Source organism: Lissotriton vulgaris, chromosome 11 (genome assembly GCF_964263255.1).
Source record: "Lissotriton vulgaris chromosome 11, aLisVul1.2, whole genome shotgun sequence".
Taxonomy (NCBI): Eukaryota; Metazoa; Chordata; class Amphibia; order Caudata; family Salamandridae; genus Lissotriton; species Lissotriton vulgaris.
In genome coordinates, this window is record NC_141699.1 from 56,767,615 (window position 1) to 56,785,688 (window position 18,074).

At 49.6% G+C, this 18,074-nt stretch overlaps 1 protein-coding gene across 1 annotated transcript; it reads left to right on the forward strand.

Moving 5' to 3' along the window:
* The first annotated feature begins 2,936 nt into the window (after window positions 1-2,936).
* LOC147678950 (uncharacterized) lies at window positions 2,937-16,138 on the forward strand. The gene is made up of 5 exons (XM_086942445.1): window positions 2,937-3,049; window positions 14,511-14,795; window positions 15,240-15,387; window positions 15,499-15,800; window positions 15,922-16,138. Exons 1-5 carry the CDS (start codon window positions 2,937-2,939, stop codon window positions 16,136-16,138), a joined length of 1,065 nt encoding a protein of 354 aa, XP_086798571.1.
* Window positions 16,139-18,074: the final 1,936 nt, after the last annotated feature.

Sequence of the window (18,074 nt, forward strand, 5' to 3'; positions counted from 1 at the left end):
ATTGGCTACACCTTTCTGTAGGGAGGGGTTAACACTAGGGAGGTGTAATCCTACTGTACTTTAGCCAATGGAATCATTGCAGGTAATGTCCCACCCCCTAACTATCTGTTTAAGTAGCAGGGCATCTTCCCACTAACATCCTGTGCTTGAGCTCCGCTGAGTACAGGTGGATATTGGTGGTCAAGATTGTTTATTGCCAGCCAGATAACTTTCTTCTTTAAAACCTTTGGAATGGATACCCCTCTGAGGTAAGTCTATGTGCATGGGCTGTTTTTGCAAAGATTTATATTTGACTATATTGAATTTGTGTTTTATTTTGTTTTGCTACATTTAACCTGGATACTGGTACAGCTGTCCAAGTGTTTCAAATTGCATGTCTACTGTATTCCTAATATGTACAAACAGGCAAAAAAGAACAGCACTGAATACAACCTCTTGCTTCAAGGATACACCTGTTCACACATAGCACCTGCATGTGCCACATGCATCACATGCACTGGCACAAGTAGGAATAGTTGGAAGGGTAAAGCTCTCTTTACCAATGTCATCATTAGGTGCAAGCTAACTACGAGTGTGGGGCGGCTGCGGGCGAAAAGCAGGCCAGAAATCTGAGCGCTCTTTACTAAGGTCAACATTAGGTGCGAGCTAACTACGAGTGGGGGGCGGCTGCGGGCGAAAAGCCGGTCAGAAATCAGAGAGCTCTTTACTAAGGTCATCATTAGGTGCGAGCTAACTACGAGTGGGGGGTGGCTGCGGGCGAAAAGCAGGCGAGAAATCCGATTGGTCTTTACCAAGGTCATCATTTGGTGCGAACTAACTACGAGTGGGGGGCAGCTGCGGACGAAAAGCAGGGGACAAAACTTGCACAGGTGAGTGTGCAAGGCTCCCGAATGTCGTCTAACACTCATACAGGTAATCTGGTCGAATCTATCACACACATACCCGACAGCCCTGCATGAGCCACAGGCACACACATGAGCGCCCAATGGACCTGTTGAACATTATATATGTTGGTACTGTTTGCGCATCGATGCAGAGATTGCATGTCTCCTTTCACCGCCTGCGTCAGCGGCTAAGTAGGTCAGACATTCCAAGTGCCCCCATGTTCCTGTCCTCACACAGAGTTAAAACCACTCCACCCCCCCACACACACCTTTTCAAGGCCCAAACCCTCGCGCCTGCACGCGCGTATCTTGGGGCCAAGCACCGGACAATAATTTATTCACCACCAGCCCTGGCTACACACACACTTGTCCACCCTGTGGGCACCATGCCAAAGTCACAAATGGTACCCACAGGGCCTGTGCTGCTCACAAAACTTGCACAGGTGAGCGTGCAAGGCTCCCGAATGCCGTCCACCACGCATACAGGTAATCTGGCCGTATCCATCACACATACCTGCCAGCGCTGCCTGAGCCACTGGTCCACACGAGCCCCCGATTCCGTCCACCAAGCATACAGGTAAGCTGGCCGTATCTATTACACACATACCTGCCAGCGCTGCCTGAGCCACTGGCACACACGAGGCCCTGATGCCGTCCACCACGCACACAGGTAATCTGTCCGTATCTATCACACACATACCTGCCAGCGCTGCCTGAGCCATCGGCGCACACGAGCCCCCGATGCCGTTCACCACGCATACAGGTAAGCTGGCCGTATCTATCACACACATACCTGCCAGCGCTGCCTGAGCCACAGGCGCACATGAGGCCCCGATGCCGTCCACCACACATACAGGTAAGCTGGCCGTATCAATCACACACATACCTGCCAGTGCTGCCTGAGCCACCGGCACACACGAGCCCCCGATGCCGTCCACCACGCATACAGGTAATCTGGCCGTATCTATCACACACATACCTGCCAGCGCTGCCTGAGCCACAGGCACACACGAGCCCCTGATGGGCCTGTAGGACTCAAACAAGCGCAAAAGAACTGCACTGAATACAACCTCTTCCTTCAAGGATACACCTGTTCTAATTACGGGTCGGGGAGCAGCTACTTAGGGCGCGGTCATCATTAGGTGCGAACTAACGCCGTGTGGGGGGCTGCTGGTGGCGAAAAGCAGGGCACAAAACTTGCACAGGTGAGTGTGCAAGGCTCCCGAATGTCGTCCACCACGCATACAGGTAATCTGGCCGAATCTTTCACACACATACCTGACAGCCCTGCATGAGCCACAGGCACACACATGAGCGCCCAATGGACCTGTTGAACATTATATATGTTGGTACTGTTTGCGCATCGATGCAGAGATTGCATGTCTCCTTTCACCGCCTGCGTCAGCGGCTAAGTAGGTCAGACATTCCAAGTGCCCCCATGTTCCTGTCCTCACACAGAGTTAAAACCACTCCACCCCCCCCCACGCACACCTTTTCAAGGCCCGGACCCTCGCGCCTGCACGCGCATATATTGAGGCCAAGCACCGGACAATAATTTATTCACCACCAGCCCTGGCTACACACTCTCGTCCACCCTGTAGGCACCGTGCCAAAGTCACAAATGGAACCCACAGGGCCTGCGCTGCTCACAAAACTTGCACAGGTGAGCGTGCAAGGCTCCCGAATGCTGTCCACCACGCATAAGTTAATTTGGCCCAATCTATCACACATATACCTGCCAGCGCTGCCTAAGCCACCGGCACACACGAGCCCCCGATTACGTCCCCAAGCATACAGGTAAGCTGGCCGTATCTATCACACATTCCTGCCAGCGCTGCCTGAGCCACCGGCGAACACAAGCCCCCGATTCCGTCCACCAAGCATACAGGTAAGCTGGCCGTATCTATCACACACATACCTGCCAGTACTGCCTGAGCCACCGGCACACACAAGGCCCTGATGCCGTCCACCACGCATACAGGTAATCTGTCCGTATCTATCACACACATACCTGCCAGCGCTGCCTGAGCCACCTATGCACACGAGGCCGCGATGCCGTCCACCAAGCATACAGGTAATCTGGCCGTATCTATCACACATTCCTGCCAGCGCGGCCTGAGCCACCGGCGCACACGAGCCCCCGATTCCGTCCACCAAGCATACAGGTAAGCTGGCCGTATCTATCACACACATACCTGCCAGCACTGCCTGAGCCACCGGCACACACGAGGCCCTGATGCCGTCCACCACGTATACAGGTAATCTGTCCGTATCTATCACACACATACCTGCCAGCGCTGCCTGAGCCACCGGCGCACACGAGCCCCCGATGCCGTCCACCACGCATACAGGTAAGCTGGCTGTATCTATCACACACATACCTGCCAGCGCTGCCTGAGCCACAGGTGCACACGAGCCCCCGATGCAGTCCACCACGCATACAGGTAAGCTGGTCGTATCTATCATACACATACCTGCCAGCGCTGCATGACCCACAGGCGCACACGAACCCCCGATGTCGTCCACCACACATACAGGTAATCTGGCCGTATCTATCACACACATACCTGCCAGCGCTGCCTGAGCTACAGGCGCACCCGAGCCCATGATGTGCCTGGAGACATTGCATATGTTGGTACTGTTTGCGCATCAATGCAGAGATAGCATGTCTCCTTTTCCCGCCTATGTCTGCGGCTAAGCAGAGCAGAAATTCCAGGAGCTCCAACTTTCCCTTCTTCACACCGAGTTAAAGCCACTCCACCCCCCTCCCGCCCCCCACCTTTTCAAGGCCCGCACCCTTGCGCCTGCAAGCGCATATCTTGGGGCCAAGCACCGGACAGGCAGTTTCACCACCAGCCCTGTTGGGGCACACACTCTCGTCCTCTCTGTGGGGACCGTGCCAAAGTCACAAATGGTACCCACAGCACCCACGCACACTGAAAATTGCTCATGTGAGCGTGAAAGGCTCCCGAATGCAGTCTACCTCGCAAATCAGCTGAAATACATTCTGGAAATGTCAGTCTTCGAGGAGCACCATGACAATAATTTCCTTTCTCATATTTTAATTATGGGAGCAACGTTTCATACACTTACCCCATAGAAGAATCCATGCTGCAAGAAAGGATCGTGGATATCTGGGAAGCACCAAACTTTTCAGAGCTGTGGAAGTAATAAAATGTAGTGTAGACTAAGCCTGGCATTTTTGCAGACTGCCAGGTGGGTGGAGACCTGATTCCATTGATTCTATTGGCTACACCTTTCTGTAGGGAGGGGTTAACACTAGGGAGGTGTAATCCTACTGTACTTTAGCCAATGGAATCATTGCAGGTAATGTCCCACCCCCTAACTATCTGTTTAAGTAGCAGGGCATCTTCCAACTAACATCCTGTGCTTGAGCTCCGCTGAGTACAGGTGGATATTGGTGGTCAAGATTGTTTATTGCTAGCCAGATAACTTTCTTCTTTAAAACCTTTGGAATGGATACCCCTCTGAGGTAAGTCTATGTGCATGGGCTGTTTTTGCAAAGATTTATATTTGACTATATTGAATTTGTGTTTTATTTTGTTTTGCTACATTTAACCTGGAGACTGGTACAGCTGTCCAAGTGTTTCAAATTGCATGTCTACTGTATTCCTAATATGTACAAACAGGCGAAGAAGAACTGCACTGAATACAACCTCTTGCTTCAAGGATACACCTGTTCACACATAGCACCTGCATGTGCCACATGCATCACATGCACTGGCACAAGTAGGAATAGTTGGAAGGGTAGAGCTCTCTTTACCAAGGTCATCATTAGGTGCGAGCTAACTACGAGTGGGGGGCGGCTGCGGGCGAAAAGCAGGCCAGAAATCTGAGCGCTCTTTACTAAGGTCATCATTAGGTGCGAGCTAACTACGAGTGGGGGGCGGCTGCGGGCGAAAAGCCGATCAGAAATCAGAGCGCTCTTTACTAAGGTCATCCTTAGGTGCGAGCTAACTACGAGTGGGGGGCGGCTGCGGGCGAAAAGTAGGCCCGAAATTTGAGCGGTCTTTACCAAGGTCATCATTAGGTGCGAACTAACTACGAGTGGGGGGCAGCTGCGGGCGAAAAGCAGGTCAGAAATCCGAGCGCTCTTTACCAAGGTCATCATTAGGTGCGAACTAACTACGAGTGGGGGGCAGCTGCGGGCACAACTTGCACAGGTGAGTGTGCAAGGCTCCCGAATGTCGTCTACCACGCATACAGGTAATCTGGCCGAATCTATCACACACATACCTGCCAGCGCTGCCTGAGCCACCGGCACACACGAGCCCCCGATGCCGTCCACCACGCATACAGGTAAGCTGGCCGTATCTATCACACACATACCTGCCAGCGCTGCCTGAGCCACAGGCGCACACGAGCGCCCGATGGCCCTGTTGGACATTATATATGTTGGTACTGTTGCGCATCAATGAAGAGATTGCATGTCTCCTTTCACCGCCCGTCTCAGCGGCTAAGCAGGGCAGAAATTCCAGGAGCTCCGACTTTCCCTTCCTCACACCGAGTTAAAGCCACTCCACCCCCCCCCCCCCCACACACACACACACACACACCTTTTCAAGGCCCGCACCCTTGTGCCTGCACGCGCGTATCTTGGGGCCAAGCACCAGATGGGCAGTTTCACCACCAGCCCTGTTGGGGCACACACTCTATGTCCACCCTGTGGGGACCGTGCCAAAGTCAAAAAATGTACCCACAAGGCCTGTGCTGCTCACAAAACTTGCACAGGTGAGCGTGCAAGGCTCCCGAATGCCGTCCACCAAGCATACACGTAAGCTGGCATTATCTATCACACACACACCTGCCAGCGCTGCCTGAGCCACCGGCGCACACGAGCCCCCGATGCCGTCTACCATGCATACAGGTAATCTGGCCGAATCTATCACACACATACCTGACAGCGCTGCCTGAGCCACCTGTGCACACGAGCCCCCGATGCCGTCCACCACGCGTATCTTGGGTCCAAGCACCGGACAGGCAGTTTCACTTCCAGCCCTGGCTACACACTCTCGTCCACCCTGTGGTCTTTACCAAGGTCATCATTAGGTGCGAACTAACTACAAGTGGGGGGCAGCTGCGGGCGAAAAGCAGGCCATAAATCCGAGCGGTCTTTACCAAGGTCATCATTAGGTGCGAACTAACTACGAGTGGGGGGCGGCTGCGGGCGAAAAGCAGGCCAGAAATCCGAGCGCTCTTTACCAAGGTCATCATTAGGTGCGAACTAACTACGAGTGGGGGGCAGCTGCGGGCGAAAATCAGGGCACAAAACTTGCACAGGTGAGTGTGCAAGGCTCCCGAATCTCGTCTACCATGCATACAGGTAATATGGCCGTATCTAACACACACATACCTGACAGCCCTGCCTGAGCCACCGGCGCACAAGAGCCCCCGATTCAGTCCACCAAGCATACAGGTAAGCTGGCCGTATCTATCACACACATACCTGCCAGTCCTGCCTGAACCACCGGCACACACGAGCCCCCGATGCCGTCCACCACGCATACAGGTAACCTGGCCGTATCTATCACACACATACCTGCCAGTGCTGCCTGAGCCACAGGCACACACGAGCCCCCGATGGGCCTGTAGGACTCAAACAAGCGCAAAAGAACTGCACTGAATACAACCTCTTCCTTCAAGGATACACCTGTTCTAATTACGGGTGGGGGAGCAGCTACTTAGGGCGCGGTCATCATTAGGTGCGAACTAACGCCGTGTGGGGGGCTGCTGGTGGCGAAAAGCAGGGCACAAAACTTGCACAGGTGAGTGTGCAAGGCTCCCGAATGTCGTCCACCACGCATACAGGTAATCTGGCCGAATCTATCACACACATACCTGACATCCCTGCATGAGCCACAGGCACACACATGAGCGCCCAATGGACCTGTTGAACATTATATATGTTGGTACTGTTTGCGCATCGATGCAGAGATTGCATGTCTCCTTTCACCGCCTGCGTCATCGGCTAAGTAGGTCAGACATTCCAAGTGCCCCCATGTTCCTGTCCTCACACAGAGTTAAAACCACTCCACCCCCCCCCCCCACACACACACACACACACACACACACACACACACACACACACACCTTTTCAAGGCCCGCACCCTCGCGCCTGCACGCGCGTACCTTGGGGCCAAGCACCGGACAATAATTTATTCACCACCGGCCCTGGCTACACACTCCCGTCCACCCTGTGGGCACCGTGCCAAAGTCACAAATGGTACCCACAGGGCCTGCGCTGCTCACAAAACTTGCACAGGTGAGCGTGCAAGGCTCCCGAATGCCGTCCACCACGCATACAGGTAATCTGGCCGTATCTATCACACACATACCTGCCAGCGCTGCCTAAGCCACAGGCGCACACAAGGCCCCGATTCCGTCCACCACGCATACAGGTAATCGGGCCGAATCTATCACACACATACCTGACATCGCTGCATGACCCAGAGGCGCACACGAGGCCCCGATGCCGTCCACCACGCATACAGGTAAGCTGGCCGTATCTATCACAAACATACCTGCCAGCGCTGCATGACCCACAGGCATACACGAGCCCCTGATGCCGTCCACCACGCATACAGGTAACCTGGCCGTATCTATCACACACATACCTGCCAGCGCTGCCTGAGCCACAGGCGCACACGAGCCCCCGATGTGCCTGGAGACTATACATATGTTGGTATTGTTTGCGCATCAATGCAGAGATTGCATGTCTCCTTTCCCCGCCTATGTCTGCGGCTAAGCAGTGCAGAAATTCCAGGAGCTCCAACTTACCCTTCTTCACACCGAGTTAAAGCCACTCCACCCCCACCTTTTCAAGGCCCGCACCCTCGCGCCTGCAAGCGCATATCTTGGGGCCAAGCACCGGACAGGCAGTTTCACCACCAGCCCTGTTGGGGCACACACTCTCGTCCTCTCTGTGGGGACCGTGCCAAAGTCACAAATGGTACCCACAGCACGCACACACACTGAGAATTGAGAATTGCACATGTGAGCGTGCAAGGCTCCCGAATGCAGTCTACCTCGCAAATCAGCTGAAATATATTCTGGAAATGTCAGTCTTCGAGGAGCACCATAACAATAATTTCCTTTCTCATATTTTAATTATGGGAGCAACGTTTCATACACTTACCCCATAGAAGAATCCATGCTGCAAGAAAGGATCGTGGATATCTGGGAAGCACAAAACTGTTCAGAGCTGTGGAAGTAATAAAATTTTGTGTAGACTAAGCCTGGCATTTTTGCAGACTGCCAGGTGGGTGGATGTAGGAAGGTGGATACCTGACTATGGTTGCCCCCAACTTTATGCCTGGTGTTTTGCTGGTTTTCCGACTTAGTTGGCCTGGGACCCTGCCAATCAGGACCCCAGGCCTACTGCTCTCTCTGTAAAATGGATTCCATGTACCTTAGGTACATCTCCAATTGGTACTGGGCCACCTTATCAGACCCTGTAACTCAGGGCATAGGTGTACCCAGGGCCTACCAGGGGCTGCAGCATGTATTATGCCACCCCTGGCTGGCCATCTAAATCCGACACAACTGGCTGCACGACAGCTGGGGCAAGGTGGTGTAATCACCCTTTGCTTTAGATATAGTAAACCTATATCTAACCCTAAAAATGGACACATAGATTCCTATCAGTCACTCCTATGGCAGGCCTTGACAATCCTGAAGGCAGAGTGCTTGGAATCGTGTGAGATGGTGCTCTGACATGAGCTGAGCCCGTTTGCAGCTTGCGGAACCAAGTCCTAATAGCTGTTCCATGATAACGCATACCATATACTCTTAAGTGCATTATAATCCTCGCGGTTATATGCTATCTTTGGTATCGCTTTATCAAAGCACCATCCCAGACAGGGTTTTGTGTATCCTGGGTAGGCAGGGCTTTACAGGAAGGTGACTGCAAGTGGCACCCCGGTGCTCACTACGCATCTGCCGGCTAGAACCAGTTCCAGGGGCACACCAGCTCCTGGCCTGGGGAAAGTCCGGCATGGGAGAGGGGTATAACCACCCCTCTTCCTGGTCCCATCCCTAGGGTAGGACCTAGTCGCGTACCCACCCCTTTCTTTACGATAAAGGCAGGATCGGGGACCCTTCCAAATTAGATAATCTTTGAACCAAGAAACTACTTTCCACGAAAGGAACTCTCGACTCTTCTCAAGATTTCTCCCTTGTGGCTAAGGAGTAGTCACCCTGCATCCGCAGGCACCATCTAAGAACTCTGCGGTTTGCTGCACGTCCTTCCTCCGGAATCCGACTGACGAGCTCGACGAGACCCGGCTTCCCTGGCACCTCAGACCTCTACCTACCTCTACAGCTAAGCTGAGAACCGTAGGTGCGACGAGACCTCGAGGGACCGGCCATCATCAGAACTGCACGACTTCTTTCCAGCACAACCGCCGAGGGATCCTCTGGTGAGTGCTTTGGGGTCCGAGAAGCCCCGACCCTGAGCATCCCTAGCACCGAAGTCCAGCCCCCAGCATCCACGAGATCTGCGGGGGGCCCTTCTGCTTTTTGGCTGCTCACCGCGTTGTCTGGCTACTAGCACGCTGGCTTGTGGCCCTCCCGACGACATCACCACTGCTAGTCTGGTTGCTCCAGACTGGCCCTTGCTCCCTTCCAGAAGAGGAGCACCCCGGACCCTCCTGGTCCACTGCAGACGCCATTTTAGGTCCACCGTGTGGGCTTGAATTTGCCAAGACTTGTTGCCCAAATCCTGGGTCCAGCGACGTCGACAGCATCAACCATCGTGGGACAGCTCGCACCTCCATCCTGGTCGCCGACAATGCCTCCTGGTCCGTGAGACTGCAGAGCCCAGCGTCGCCCACTCACCTGGTCGAGGTGACTCCATCCGGTGCCATCCTGGTGCCCATCTGATCACTGGCTAGTGATTCAGGACTTGGTCCCCTCTGCTTACAGGTGTCTTCCATCTTCGATCCAGGCTTGGATCCATCGAACAATCTTCACTGGTCGCCTGCCAGCAACTCCTTCTTTCAGGCTCCTGGTTCGTCAACGAAGGTTTCCGACGTCTTTTCAGACCTATGCAGCCGCAGCCCCTGGGTTAGGTAACTTCGGTATTTCGGTGCCCCAGCATAGCCTCACTATCCAAGGGTCCAGATCCACTCTCGTTTTCAGCCTACCTTATAGGGTTCGCCCGAGAACACTAACTTTGCTTTTACTAGCCTCCATAGACTTTGTCCCGCATCCCGCGTGAGAGTGCACACTCTGCACCCGAGTCCCCTAGGCCTCCTACTAGTAATCTGAAGGGTCAGTAACGTAGTCCTAGCGATTCCAAAGCCTATTAGTCCAGTACTTACCTGCTAGTAATCTCGCATTCCACTTCTATAGTATATGGTTTTCCGTTCCCCTCGGGCATTTGTGTAAATTGTGCAACTTAAAGTATTTTCGTAAGAGTTTTGTTGTGTGCTTAGTACCCTGTCCTCATAAAGAGTACAGGGCTGTTGTGATCTAAATAAATACACTGTTTATTTTCATAACACTTGTGTGGTGTCCTTTCACTTGGTGTTCAAGGGGTATATGTGATGGTATAACAGCTGGCTTAACACGCCCTCTAGAGTTTAGCCCGAAGACTGCACGTATCCATGCTACTAGGATAGCTGGTCTATAAGGTTGACTTACAACCAATCATCAATAAGGGTTGTTTGGACTGATGCATAGTGATCACTAGAATAGTGAGCACTGCATATCAGGCCAACTTCTCACAGTGGAGACCTGATTCCATTGATTCTATTGGCTACACCTTTCTGTAGGGAGGGGTTAACACTAGGGAGGTGTAATCCTACTGTACTTTAGCCAATGGAATCATTGCAGGTAATGTCCCACCCCCTAACTATCTGTTTAAGTAGCAGGGCATCTTCCCACTAACATCCTGTGCTTGAGCTCCGCTGAGTACAGGTGGATATTGGTGGTCAAGATTGTTTATTGCTAGCCAGATAACTTTCTTCTTTAAAACCCTTGGAATGGATACCCCTCTGAGGTAAGTCTATGTGCATGGGCTGTTTTTGCAAAGATTTATAGTTGACTATATTGAATTTGTGTTTTATTTTGTTTTGCTACATTTAACCTGGATACTGGTACAGCTGTCCAAGTGTTTCAAATTGCATGTCTACTGTATTCCTAATATGTACAAACAGGCGAAAAAGAACTGCACTGAATACAACCTCTTGCTTCAAGGATACACCTGTTCACACATAGCACCTGCATGTGCCACATGCATCACATGCACTGGCACAAGTAGGAATAGTTGGAAGGGTATAGCTCTCTTTACCAAAGTCATCATTAGGTGCGAGCTAACTACGAGTGGGGGGAGCAGCTGCGGGCGAAAAGCAGGCCAGAAATCCGAGCGCTCTTTACTAAGGTCATCATTAGGTGCGAGCTAACTACGAATGGGGGGCGGCTGCGGGTGAAAAGACGGTCAGAAATCCGAGCGCTCTTTACTATGGTCATCATTAGGTGCGAGTTAACTACGAGTGGGGGGGGCTGCGGGCGAAAAGCAGGCCAGAAATCCGAGCGCTCTTTACTAAGGTCATCATTAGGTGCGAGCTAACTACAAATGGGGGGCGGCTGCGGGTGAAAAGTCGGTCAGAAATCCGAGCGCTCTTTACTAAGGTCATCATTAGGTGCGAGTTAACTACGAGTGGGGGGCGGCTGCGGGCGAAAAGCAGGCCAGAAATCTGAGCGGTCTTTACCAAGGTCATCATTAGGTGCGAACTAACCACCAGTGGGGGGGCAGCTCCGGGCGAAAAGCAGGTCAGAAATCCGAGCGCTCTTTACTAAGGTCATCATTAGGTGCGAGCTAACTACGAATGGGGGGCAGCTCCGGGCGAAAAGCAGGTCAGAAATCCGAGCGCTCTTTACCAAGGTCATCATTAGGTGCGAACTAACTACGAGTGGGGGGCAGCTGCGGGCGAAAATCAAGGCACAAAACTTGCATAGGTGAGTTTGCAAGGCTCCCGAATGTCGTCTACCACGCATACAGGTAATCTGGCCGTATCTATCACACACATACCTGCCAGCGCTGACTGAGCCACAGGCGCACACGAGGCCCCGATGCCGTCCACCACGCATACAGGTAAGCTGGCCGTATCTATCACACACATACCTGCCGGCGCTGCCTGAGCCACAGGTGCACACGAGCCCCCGATGCCGTCCACCACGCATACAGGTAATCTGGCCGAATCTATCACACACATACCTGCCAGCGCTGCCTGAGCCACAGGCGCACACGAGGCCCCGATGCCGTCCACCACGCATACAGGTAATCTGGCCGTATCTATCACACACATACCTGACATCGCTGCATGACCCACAGGCGCACACGAGGCCCTGATGTAGTCCAGCTGCGTGCGAAAAGCAGGCCAGAAATCCGAGCGCTCTTTACCAAGATCATCATTAGGTGCGAGCTAACCACGAGGGGGGGGCAGCTGCAGGCGAAAAGCAGGGCACAACACTTGCACAGGTGAGCATGCAAGGCTCCCAAATGCCGTCCACCACGCATACAGGTAATCTGGCCGTATCTAACACACACATTCCTGACAGCCCTGCATGAGCCACAGGCGCACACGAGCCCCCGATGTGCCTGGAGACATCACATATGTTGGTACTGTTTGCGCATTAATGCAGAGATTGCATGTCTCCTTTCACCGCCTGTGTCAGCGGCTAAGCAGGGCAGAAATTCCAGGTGCCCCCACGTTCCTGCCCTCACACCGAGTTAAAGCCACTCGACCCCCCCCCCCTTTTTCAAGGCCCGCATCCTCGCGCCTGCTCGCGCATATCTTGGGGCCAAGCACCGGACAGGCAGTTTCACCACCAGCCAGTGTGGGGATGTCCCTCAGCCATGTCTAGGGATATCCCTGAGTGATGTGTGGTAGTGTCCCTGAGTGATATGGTGGTGTTCATGAGTGATCTGGTGGTGTCCCTGAGTGATCTGGTGGTGTCCCTGAGTAATGTGGTGGTGTCCCTGAGTGATGTGGTGGTGCCCCAGAGTGATGTGGTGGTGCCCCAGAGTGATGTGGTGGTGCCCCCAGAGTAATTTGGTGGTGTCCCAGAGTGATGTGGTGGTGTCCCAGAGTGATGTGGTGGTGTCCCAGAGTGATGTGGTGGTGCCCTAGAGTGATGTGGTGGTGTCCTGAGTGATGTGGTGGTGTCCCTGAGTGATGTGGTGGTGTCCCTGAGTGATGTGGTGGTGTCCCTGAGTGATGTGGTGGTGTCCCTGAGTGATGTGTTTGTGTCCCTGAGTGTTGTGGTGTTGTCCCCGAGTGATGTGGTGTTGTCCCCGAGTGATGTGGTGGTGTCCCTGAGTGATGTGGTGGTGTCCCTGAGTGATGTGGTGTTGTCCCTGAGTAATGTGGTGGTGTCCCTGAGGGATGTGGTGGTGTCCCTGAGGGATGTGGTGGTGTCCCCGAGTGATGTGGTGGTGTCCCCGAGGGATGTGGTGGTGTCCCTGAGGGATGTGGTGGTGTCCCTGAGTGATGTGGTGGTGTCCTTGAGTGATGTGGTGGTGTCCCCGAGTGATGTGGTGGTGTCCCCGAGGGATGTGGTGGTGTCCCTGAGGGATGTGGTGGTGTCCCTGAGGGATGTGGTGGTGTCTCCGAGTGATGTGGTGGTGTCCCTGAGGGTTATGGTGGTGTCCCTGCGTGATGTGGTGGTGTCCTCGAGTGATGTTGTGGTGTCCCCGGGTGATGTGGGGGTGTCCCTGAGGGATGTGGTGGTGTCCCTGAGGGATGTGGTTGTGTCCCCGAGTGATGTGGTGGTGTCCCTGCGTGATGTGGTGGTGTCCCTGCGTGATGTGGTGGTGTCCTCGAGTGATGTTGTGGTGTCCCCGAGTAATGTGGGGGTGTCCCTGAGGGATGTGGTGGTGTCCCTGAGGGATGTGGTGGTGTCCCCGAGTGATGTGGTGGTGTCCATGAGGGATGTGGTGGTGTCCATGAGGGATGTGGTGGTGTCCCTGAGTGATGTGGTGGTGTCCCTGAGAGATGTGGTGGTGTCCCAGAGTGATGTGGTGGTGTCCCTGAGTGATGTGGTGGTGTCCCTGAGTGATGTGGTGGTGTCCCTGAGGGATGTAGTGGTGTCCCCGAGGGATGTGGTGGTGTCCCTGAGGGATGTGGTGGTGTCCCTGAGGGATGTGGTGGTGTCCCTGAGTGATGTGGTTGGGTTCCTTGATGGATGTGGTGGTGTCCTTGAGTGGTGTGGTGGTGTCCCTGAGCGGTGTGGTGGTGTCCCTGAGTCATGTGTGTTTGCAGGTGGCTCCTTGACCTAAATGAGCCTACCTTTCCTTCCGCCTGGTTCAAACTGCCTGTCATGTTAGGTCCTGACACCCTGAGCTGAAGGATTAGGATAAGGTCACACGTGATGCTTACAATGACATAGCCATCAGAGAGCCAGATCATATCCAAAGTTCAACCTGCCTGTCAACAATAAAATGTTTTACAGATATGTGGTTTTCCTTAATTCTTTTTATATCTCTTTCATTATTTCTATGTGTTTATACATAGTCTTTGACTTTTAATAGCAGTATATTTAATGTCATTCTGTTTAAAAAAATGTGCTATTTTAAATGTGCAACTTTTTTTTTCATCTTAGCAAAGTCAATCGCATTCCTCTTGTTTGCGTGAAGTGTTTTAAAAACAGTTTGCAGTTGCCACTTCACTTGTCTAGAGTTTGCATGAAGCAAAGCACTTCTGAAGAGATTAGAAAAACAGTCAAAGAAGCTAGATCATCAATGATTGACCATCTTGCGAAGGGAAGGATCTACAATTATGAAAATCTCAAGCTTCTTATCAATGAAGAGGCCCTGATACCTGTTATAAAAATGTTGGAAACAAATGGTTGTTTCGTTGTTGGAAAGCCTGTTGATCCAGTTGTTGTGTAAGTAAACAATCTTTCGGTAATTATTCTTAGTTTGCTATAATTGTTAGCTCTTAATACATAATCAATTGTTATATATCCTCTATTTCACTAACAGATGATTTTAATTTTTTTTGGGGGGGGGGGGGGGGGGGGTCTCCATTCTATCCATGCATATTGTTGCAACCTTGTAAGGAAATCTATGTTTTTTATTACCTTGTATATTTGTCCACTCCATTCTTAAGGCTCAAATATAACCCTTTCTTTTTAGACTTCCTGTGACATCAGAAGAACAAATGGATGCTGACCTTCAGATAGACGAGGAATAAGGAACTGAGAAAGAATCTGAATTATATCAACCGTAGGTTTAAATAACCACTATCTGTTTGCATCACCTGCATCTTGGTTAACTATTTAATCTTAAACTGTTTGTTTTCTAAAACGTTTCACCATTCAATTCAACAGCCCAAAAAGAAAATCATGGCAGACATCCATACGCAAGAAGCTTAGTGACATGGGACTTTACCGGAAGCATTCCTTGGATTGCCAACTTTTAGTTGGTTTCCGGAACTATTTGAAAGAGGATCTCTCCGTCTGCAACTTCAAACAAGAGGTAATATAAAAAAGGCTCTTACTACTATAGCTGTTTCTACTGCGAATACTATTAATCATGATTTTCAGCAAATTATATAATTAACTGTTATCTGTATTTTTTTTATTAAAGCTGGAAAATGTAGCAAGATTCCTATATTTCTACAAACCTGAAGAACCAACTACGGATTTCATTAAAAACATCCCTCGGACACGCGAGTTTTTCAATCAGCTAAAAACATCAGGCCTGGCCCAGCAGACAATTGTCAACGACGTGAAAAATCTAAAGCGTTTTGTCCATTACCTTTCTGTTGCTACAGATTTAAGAGAGAGCGAACTTGACCTATATTCAGCCGCTCAGCATTTTCTCTGCATAATGAAGTACATGCAGAAAAAAATGAGTAGAGGCATTTCTAAAGAAGTAACGCAAAGAAGGTAAAAGTTTATGATTTGTTAAGTACAATAGCCATCAGATGAAAATAAACAGTAACATTTCCTATAACTAGATTCAAATTTTCTCGCTGACACTTAGCATGACTTTCCACATATGTCTTAGGTACACAGAGTTTATTGCAGAAAAAATAACCGCTGGAAACTGCTTACGTATCTTGGTGAAAGCAAAGGAGGAATTCCTTGAAGTCATCGAAAAACTCGCCAACAAGCAGAAATTCTCTATGCAGGATACACTACTGGTTTTATACTATTTAGAGGCACTATTGCTCCTAAAACATGTACAAAGACCTGGTGTTGTGAAGAATTTTCAGGTATGGTAACGAAATAAAAACAATTACTAGAATCCATCAAAGTAGCATAAGAGCCTTCCTTCTTCCTCTGCATGACCATGCTTAATTTTTGTATCTCTTAAAAGAAGGACTGTTAAAGAATTATAAACACTATGTAATTATTATAAATATCTCACAATTTTGCATGTTAAAGAATGTGAAGAAATTTTATAATAACAGCAAATGATATAGTAACTGTTTCTGTTTTTTTTAAATTAAAGCTGGACAATGTAGCAACATTTGTATTTTTCTACAATCCTGAAGCACCAACTACAGATTTTATTAAGAACATTCATCGGACACGCAAATGTTTCAATCAGCTAATCATCGGAGCCTTCCTTCTTTCTCTGCAAAACCATGCTCAATGGTTAATTGTTGTATCTCTCAAAAGAAGGACTTTTAAAGAATTATAAACACTATGTAATGTATGTATCTCACAATTTTGCAGGTTAAAGAATGGGAAGAACGAAGATCATACCATGATGAGGACGGAAACTATTATTCAATTGTTGCAGTCAAAGAACACAAGACGGCAGCTCAGCAGATTGCATCATTTTGTTTAAGCGTGAAGTAGAACAGGTATTCAGTAATGAGGACAATGTTCATAACAAGATAGTCACATACCCAGCACTGCTACGTTAGATATAATCTTTGCATCCCTGTAATTGTTTGTTTTAAAACTGATTATTTGAGTGCCATTCATTTAGTCTATAGACAGTTCAATTCGCATTGACCTTTAACATATTACAGATTGTGAATACTTCAGTCACAGATGCATTTGTAATGTGAATTCATATTAGTTTCTCTCTTTTCTTGCAGTGGTTTGAGCAATATCTCACATCGATCAGGCCTAACATGTTAAGGAGAAGGAAGACTGCTTCAACAGATGATTCATTTTTCATATCATCCACTGGGGGAGCAATATATAATCCGTCTAATGATCTCCACCGTTTTCATGAAAGGTATTATTGCAGTGATTGCTGCACACTTTTGATTTTACATGCTCCTAATGGCTGATGTTTGTCTATAAGTTTAATAGGGATATGGGGTAATTTGACATCCAAATAGATTGCTTTAGTATTACCTCTGTTGAGAATTGTATCAGCTCACGAGCCAAATAAATCCTTGAAATAAATATGCATAGAAAGTCGAACAGGTGTCACATGTAATTAATTTTTACAGGTACAGTGTCCCTTCGATAACAAGCCAGCAAGCGAGACGGGTATTCGAGACTGCAACCAAAAAAGGCTGCTCTGATGCGGAAAAAAGCCTTGTGCTGATTATATGGCGCATTCTACACCAACTGCAGAAAAGCACTACAGAATGATGAGGGCGGAAAATATCTGTGCTGCAGCAAAACTGCTGAATAAGCTTACCCAGGAAACACCACAGTGAGAAAACAATCATTGTTTTTGCTCTCTCTTTGACTTCTAGAAAACATGGTTGCAATACAATAATCATTAGACTTCAATGACAAATAATTGTTATATTTAGACCTTTATTTCAAACAATAACTAGCCATTAATACGGTTTGTGTTCATTTACAGAGACTTGAAACAAAAGTCTACAGTGCCTTTTACTGCCCTCCCTCAAGAGCAACATCAAAGGTATGCAATGTAATATGTTCTCTTTTGTTTTTTTAAATATAATTCTCTATGTCATAAATGTATGCAAACTTTGTAAATCATGTTTTACTTTTTTCTGTTCTTTAATTTATATATATATATATATATTCTGTAAGATGTCGTTTCAGAATTCAGTTACTAAAATTTAAAGGGTTTCTTCCATTTTGCAAATCTAAAATAACCAAACCTGTGAATGATCTCTTTTGCAATCATTCTCTTTTTATCACACAGCACTATTGTGATATGCTATTGCCATAATTTAAAAAACATTTCTGTATATTTAAAGGGCGCATCAGAGCGAC